Source organism: Diplotaxodon limnothrissa, linkage group LG18 (genome assembly GCF_057381915.1).
Source record: "Diplotaxodon limnothrissa isolate DT_005_m linkage group LG18, D_limnothrissa_male_GT1.1, whole genome shotgun sequence".
Classification (NCBI taxonomy): Eukaryota; Metazoa; Chordata; class Actinopteri; order Cichliformes; family Cichlidae; genus Diplotaxodon; species Diplotaxodon limnothrissa.
In genome coordinates this window covers 23,795,714-23,803,076 of record NC_140613.1, presented here as the reverse complement: position 1 = coordinate 23,803,076, position 7,363 = coordinate 23,795,714, and the positions used below count along the sequence as shown (strand labels likewise).

The window sequence follows — 7,363 nt, the reverse complement described above, 5'->3', positions numbered from 1 at the left end:
CTGACAAAAGGCTGGAGGGAGGCTGCACAGGCGCCTGGAGAGCGACCGCAGGAACTATGGAGGGCTGAGCACACGGACACCCTCTTGTACGCTCTCTTGTTTTTCTGGGTTTTCTCTGTGGAAGCAGGAAGCACAGAGGCTTGTGTCACAACTGAAGCTACAACAAGCTACAACAAGCAAGGAAGAGAGATCACTTCCTTGTGCCGGGGATCTGCTGGTGTGTATTTTGGAAGTGAGTGCAGGCAGTCCACGTCGCCAGGTCTGCTGCCACCGCTGCTGCTTTTGCAGCTGCCCCCAACATCGCTCTGAGGACCGCCGTGACCACCTGAAAATGTTGCAGCTGCTGCGTGGACATTAACTTGGTTTGCTCAGTGTGGAATGTCTCCATCACGGGTCACAATGCTACTGCTGCTGCTGAGAGGATTACAGCAGGGAGAGAAGAGTTGCCTGCCTTCTCAGGAAGATCTCTAGAGCGACGAGAGGATTTCTTTTTCAGCGAGGGGAGCCACAGACACCACATTACTGTTTGCTCTAAGGTAAGCTTGACATTTTCTCTCAAAGGACTCTACATACACAGAATAGCTGCTACTAGCAAGGGCAAATTCAGTGTTAGGGGTACTTTAAGAGGGGCGGTGAAATGGTCTCCAGGCATGTGCTGAGGCGAGCTATGCTGAGGTCCTTTTTCAGCCATTACTGTTGCTACAGAGACAGGGCTGTACGTGTGTGAGAGGACAAGAGCATGCAGAGCAGCGCGAGACGGGATTCTGCACCTCGTGCCGTTTGCTTGCAAATGATTTTGTGTTTTGCTCTAATTTTGGAGGGTGTGCGCTTAATGTGTGTTTCCTGTGTAAGGTTCCTCGGCTGAGACTATTTTCCTGGGCAGTGCTCGTTGCCCTTAACCATCTCAGGAACTGGTCTGAAGAAGAGGACGAAAACACCAGGCAAGGGCTACGAGCTGGATAAAGAGAGAGCGCAAGAGACACAAGACACTGAAATCTACATGCATGCAAAACTAAAAGTTGCCACACTGAGACTGTTTCCAGGTCATAGTGGAGTGGGAGGAGACTGATCGCTCTTGTTTTTATTTCGTTCTCCTGCCAAACACACTTCTACTCAAAGGCTTAAAGCCCCCTCCTTTTTTTTAACCCCCTCTCATTGACATCTGCCATCAACCCCAAGGATTGTTTTTCTTTCTGTTCTTTTGTATAATAACCCAGAGACTTCATAAACAACTGAGAGAGGGAGAGGTGGGGGAAAACACACGCACACACAGTCTGGACTTTTTGATATTTATGTTACCTTGACAGCAACCAGAAATCTTGGCTGCCTGTCCCATTTTCCTCTGCGGTGGTTCGGTAACCAAGCGATGGCCATGGTGAGTGGGGGCTGGGGAGATCCCAATGGGGGCACTAACGGGCTGGGGGACAAGGGCTACCTGAGGGGGGAGGAGGAAGACGGTTCTCCCCAGGCGGGAGGCAGCGACATGGAAGCCGGAGAAGATGACAAGGCCTGCGTGGTGGACTGCGTGGTGTGCGGGGATAAATCCAGCGGGAAACACTACGGAGTGTTCACCTGCGAGGGCTGCAAGAGCTTCTTCAAGAGGAGCGTCAGGCGCAACCTCAGCTACACCTGCAGGTGAGGCATTGTGGGTAATTGTTATTTTTTGATTTATTGATGGGCTGAGCTCGCACAGCGTTGAGAAACCCGCTTAATACAGGATTCTGGAAGGTGAAAGAGGAAATGAGACTAGTTATCGTTAAAAATACGCCCATGTGGTTTTTTTTTCTTTAAAAAAAAAAAATTGTAGCCTAAATGAAATATTGAAAAAATAGTTGTTATTGACAAATATAAACTTCCTAAATGTAAGGACTCGCTGCATTTCTTTGTCTTGTTGTACTGGGTGTACTACTTTAAGTGCCACAAAACAAACTGCTTTCATGTGGGAAGAACATTTTCTCTATTATCTGTTTTTTTTCTGACTAAATTATTCCCCAAAAATAACAGAAACGTTACTAATCAAATCAGCTATTATTTGTAGCTAATATTTATTATATGTGTTCACTAGATCGCCATTACAATTTTGAAACTAGTGATTATTTTCATTTTTTTTAAATCGATCTAAAAAACTCTCCGTGCTCTTCAGCTTGCATGCTTTGCCATGCCAAGCTATTCTCACTTCAGATTATTTCTGTTCACTTCTGATCAAAAAACTGTCTGAATCCATTAATTAATTACAATTATTTATTTATTTATTTGCTGTTCATTTGACTTATTTAGCCCATGATAACATTTTAGCCAATTTTACTTGAATAATAATGAAAGCGTCTGTTGTGCACAGCACACAGCTACATACAGTTAAGCTACATGACTGAACCATGTAGCCATCAGCTCTCTGGGCGCCATCCTGTTGTGCGCAGCCTCGTGGAAAATCTAGTTTCATAATGCAATATTAATGTTGAGTAGCTCTGTTAAAAGGAAGTGCTGGCATCAGGCTGTTGACACTAATCTGCAAACAGCTTTTATGCTCATCAGATTTTTTGTTTGTTCTTTTTGAGAGGAAGATAATGGCTGCACATCAGAGCAGAGCAGCTTTTCCACTCGCTGTATGGGGTTTGTTCTTATATTTGTCATCATGTTTGGCCGCTTTTGATCACACGTCACACAAACTGACGCCCGCAGTAGAGCTGACCGTTATTAACTGTATTACAGGACAGTGTGGTCGATGTATTTTAATACATGTAAATACAGTGTGTAAGAGGTGTGATGTGAGGCAAATGTTTATTAACTTTACACATCTGTAATGCTGCTCTGCTGCATGTGCTGCAGAATTGTTTGCGATGACATGAGGCCAACTTCATTTTTCCAGACAATCAAATATTTAATGACTTATTATTCATTAATTGACTTTTTTTGGCGGGTTTATTCTCAGATCAAATAGAGAGTGTCAGATCGACCAGCACCACAGGAACCAGTGCCAGTACTGTCGCCTGAAGAAGTGCTTCCGTGTTGGCATGCGCAAAGAAGGTAACTATCCTGTTCCCCAAATTATTTTACCATCCATTCACTTTATAAGAATAAGAAACACTGTGGCAAATGCTGTGATTGTAATTGCACAATAGTGGAAATAGTTCAGCTGAATGAATAAAAGAGGCTACTTTCAGCTGCTCTTGTATTTACAATGGGTCGCCACAGTGGGTAGCTCTGCTTATTTGATTTATATGTTGGATACCCTTCCCTACGTAAACCCCAAAGAACCGGGGATCTTCTGCTTGTTAGGCAAATGTGTAAACCACTACACTATAAAAAAGGGGGAATAAGTGACATTCAGCACTAAGCATCAGAGTCTTCTCGTTATTTCCGTCAGATACTTTTTTAAAATAAAGAATAAAAACCCATTAAAGTATAGTAGTAATTATCTGCTAGTGTGATCTTGCCTTTTCTGTGCTCTGTAGTGCAGAGAAATCCACACATGGTTCTCTAGGTCCTATCATGGCTTAGCAAGCCATGCGTGTCAGCTCAATGCCATGTACTAAGTGGCTTAATCTAGTGCCTGCGTAACAGTGAGTGAGAGGGATACAGGGCTAAGACACCTGCGTCCCAGAGGCTTAAACCTCTGGTTGAAGCTACAGAAATCCTCTGACTTGTTGGCTCAATCAAGAAGAATCCAATATGGGAACTTCACCCTAAGTGGAGGATCAGGCGAGGCCATCAGTAAATGTCCCTCTGACAGATACACAACAACAAACAAATAAATAAATAGTTGTATACAAACACATTTGTTAGGCTTTTTAAAACTGACATCAACATTTAGGAGATTCTAAGCACAGACATCCTCCCTCAGTGTCCCTTCAGTTGTTTTATTCCTTGCAATCACAGATCACAAAGTACGCTAAATACACACATTATGAGTCCCTATAGAAAACGAGAGAGATTCCCTTTGCTCCACTACCTTGACTGAGAGGTCAGAGGTCAGAGTCAGCTAGTGAGCCGCATTCCTACTGTATGTGTGAATTGGGCATATTGATCAAGGACGCTTGAAAAGGGCAGATGCTCATACCGGGAATTAATATCCCCAAATGGAGAGATCTCTACTGGTTTCTGCCCTGCTTTGAGCTGAGCTTGATTGTGCATGCTTTCAATGCTAGAGAATAGCTTCCTAATTGAGTCAGGCCTGGTAATCAGAAATGTACTGCTGGCTGAATTCAGTTTTAACTTTTCTTCTCTTTGGTCTTCTCAACCAAATCCCCTCCATCACCTCCCCTTGTCTTTTGCAATTTTCTATTCTGCCCTTTTCTTCTCCAAACCCTTTCCTTTCCTTTCCTCTCCTCTCCTCCCCTTTGTCCCCCAACCAAAATACAGCAGTTCAACGCGGTCGCATCCCACCTCAGCCGAGCCTCAGCCCCTCCATCACACCCATAGGTGGCGCCAGTGGCCTTGGAGGCGGCGAGTTCTATAACAACAACAATGGAGGTAGTGGTGGTGGTCAGCCAGTGTCTGAACTTATTTCCCAGCTCCTGAGAGCCGAGCCTTACCCCAACAGTCGCTACGGACACCAGTACAACCAGCAGGCCGGTCCTGATAATGCTATGGGAATAGATAATATCTGTGAACTGGCTGCGCGGTTACTCTTCAGCACAGTGGAGTGGGCGAGGAACATCCCTTATTTCCCTGAGCTGCCTGTGTCCGACCAGGTTAGAGGATTATTTCTAATTAAACGCCACATATACAGTTTTGACTTTGAAAGACTCTTCCCTCTTTATCAGATTATATTGCAGGAACTGTAAAAGATAAGCAGAATGAACTGAGTAGACATTAAAGTGTTGAGGGGGGGTGTCACTGATTGAGACACTACTAAATCCTCAGGTGGCCCTGCTGAGACTGAGCTGGAGCGAGCTGTTCATCCTCAGCGCGGCGCAGTCTGCCCTGCCGCTCCACATGGCGCCCCTGTTGGCTGCAGCTGGTTTCCACTCCTCGCCCATGTCTGCGGAGCGCGTGGTGTCCTTCATGGATCAGGTGAGGGTGTTCCAGGACCAGGTGGACAAGCTGACCAGGCTACAGGTGGACTCTGCTGAGTACAGCTGTCTCAAGGCCATCGCGCTGTTCTCGCCAGGTGATTAGTGATTCGAGTGGCTAGTAAGAGCAGAAAACGTCTTGCTTGTTGACTTCACCTGCTGTCATTTAGCACAGCTAGATCAACAAAAGAATGGTACAAATCCTCACAGTTAGATGGTGCCTGGCAAACATCCAACAGCTTTATCTTGTAAAAAAGACCCTTCTTCTTCTTTCATGGAGAAAAAACACAAAGAACTGCTGGAAGACTAACAAGCCACTTAGTCCAAGGCATTCATCGAACAATTTACCTCCTATGGCACCATCTCCTGGCTTGTCATTGAAAATGCAGTAATGTTTTAAGTGCTTTGTAATTAGCAGCACCATTGATCAGCATGAGCCCTGAGCTTTTCCTGACTTAAGTCTTACATAAGTGTCTGCCTTAAAGACATAGTTTATAGCGACTGTCACCTCTAAAAGCGATCATTATTTAAAGTAAAACTTTTTTTAAGTGAGGCTTATAAATCATTTTTTGGCCTGAGAGCATCCATAGATGAAGCACTCTGGTTTCACGTGTTTCCCTCTGGGAGGTTTTATTACATTATTTGCTGGGATTTCATCCTTCCTCTAGGCTCATCACGACTCTTTATGTAACCTGCCCACACTATTAAGTAACTGCCTCCTCCCTCCTCCCTCTTAGATGCCTGTGGTCTAACAGACCCAGTACACGTGGAGTCTCTGCAGGAGAAGGCTCAGGTGGCTCTGACAGAGTACGAGAGGATGCAGTACCCGAGTCAGCCTCAGCGCTTCGGCCGCCTCCTCCTGCGCCTGCCCGCCCTGCGTGCCGTTCCTGCCAGCCTCATCTCCCAGCTCTTTTTCATGCGCCTGATAGGAAAGACACCCATTGAGACGCTGATCCGGGACATGCAGCTCTCCGGAAACTCAATCAGCTGGCCGTATGTCCCAGGACAGTAGCTCCCTGACAGACGAGGTCTCCGTCTGGTAATAGTGACGACAAGGACCCACAGGAAACCTCCTGACTCATCACTATCCATCTGTGTGGTTATCAAACTGCAGCGCCAGCTGGCCATCATATGCACTGTACTGTAACCGCTCAATTCCCCCTCATGAACGAGCCCTCAGACTCCACATGGGCCTCCAGAAGAAGAGAGTAGAAGAATAGCATAGCCAGTGCCAAGCTGGAGCTGTCTTGTTGCCAGTGCTGTCGTTCTGGTGCCAGGTCCCAGGCCGGAGACCAGCTCCTCACGCTGGGCTCCGATATGGCCACCACAGCCAGTCATGTCACCACCCACATGTCATAGTGACTAAAGACTCTGCAGTTTCATGTAGAGGGCAGCAGCACCCCACTAGAAATACATTTAGAGAACAAAACTGTCCTGCCAACAGACATCGGAGGAGCAGTGTTTCCCACACCAGGCTCATTTTCCATGGCTCGCCATTTGTGATACAATGACCTTTTTAACCAAATAACTGACAACAGGATGATGAAGTATCACTATTATGGATCGATCTGTGCGCCTCACTGTTGAAGGGAAACTCTTACCTCAACAACGAGGAAGACACTAAGGAGCTCCTGAAAAGGAGCAGAAAGGAGATAAAACCAAGGAAAATTCACCAAAGTCTATCATATCATCCTACGAGATGGTCCTCACACCCAGAAAACGAGATGAACCGACTTGTGACTGCCTGACCATCGAGTAAACAGCGCATTTAAATTCATCCACAGGGCTCACTGGTGGTGTAGTTGAAGAAGATTTAAAAAAAAGGCATAGTAAGATGAGAGCGGACTAATACCTCACTAGACATCAGAATGCTTTAGTCTGATATTTCCTAAACACAAACCTCTGTAAATTTTGTTCACCAGAAACCGCCTTCTTTTTGACAACTGCCTTGTTTTTCAGTACAAATTTGAGACACCTGTGTAACACGAGTCTTAGATCCCCCAAATTGATTTTCAGTCGTTTTGACTCGCTGAATGTTCAGCGTTATTTTGATCAAACATCATTGTTATTATATATACATATATATAAATATATATTTGTTTTCTTTTTTCACATATGCACTGAGAAACGGCAGGCTGACGTCTAAATCCTACTTGAGTTTAGCTGTTTGAAACGATTCTAAAACAACAAGAATTAGCTTGACAAAAACAGCTCTAAGAGTAAATAATCGACACTACCAGTTAAATTCCAGTTTACGCTTCTGGAGATCACGATCTCCCGAAAACTGTATTGAAATATGTACATATATATATTGAGCCCGGCTTTTGTCTTTTCTGCATGTTCAACTGTTA

General features: G+C 45.1%; 1 protein-coding gene across 2 annotated transcripts; it reads left to right on the top strand.

Annotated features, from left to right (window-relative positions):
- Positions 1-1,366: 1,366 nt before the first annotated feature.
- On the top strand, positions 1,367-7,008 carry nr2f6a (nuclear receptor subfamily 2, group F, member 6a). 2 transcript variants are annotated; one of them, XM_085379045.1, is made up of 5 exons: positions 1,367-1,635; positions 2,930-3,024; positions 4,363-4,691; positions 4,864-5,110; positions 5,750-7,008. In XM_085379045.1, the coding sequence occupies exons 1-5, from the start codon at positions 1,367-1,369 to the stop codon at positions 6,022-6,024; spliced, it is 1,215 nt and encodes a 404-aa protein (XP_085235171.1). In that variant the 3' UTR covers positions 6,025-7,008. The 2 variants fall into 2 exon arrangements, with proteins under 2 accessions (XP_085235171.1, XP_085235170.1); XM_085379044.1 differs by having other exon boundaries at positions 4,360-4,691.
- Positions 7,009-7,363: the final 355 nt, after the last annotated feature.

What these genes read in the sequence shown, in the direction of transcription:
- nr2f6a (XM_085379044.1), top strand. Translation starts at nt 1,367, where the DNA reads ATGGCCATGGTGAGTGGGGGCTGGGGAGATCCCAATGGGGGCACTAAC. An exon ending in AACCTCAGCTACACCTGCAG is followed by an intron (nt 1,636 to 2,929) that starts GTGAGGCATTGT and finishes GTTTATTCTCAG; the next exon opens with ATCAAATAGAGAGTGTCAGA. An exon ending in AGCTGCCTGTGTCCGACCAG is followed by an intron (nt 4,692 to 4,863) that starts GTTAGAGGATTA and finishes CTAAATCCTCAG; the next exon opens with GTGGCCCTGCTGAGACTGAG.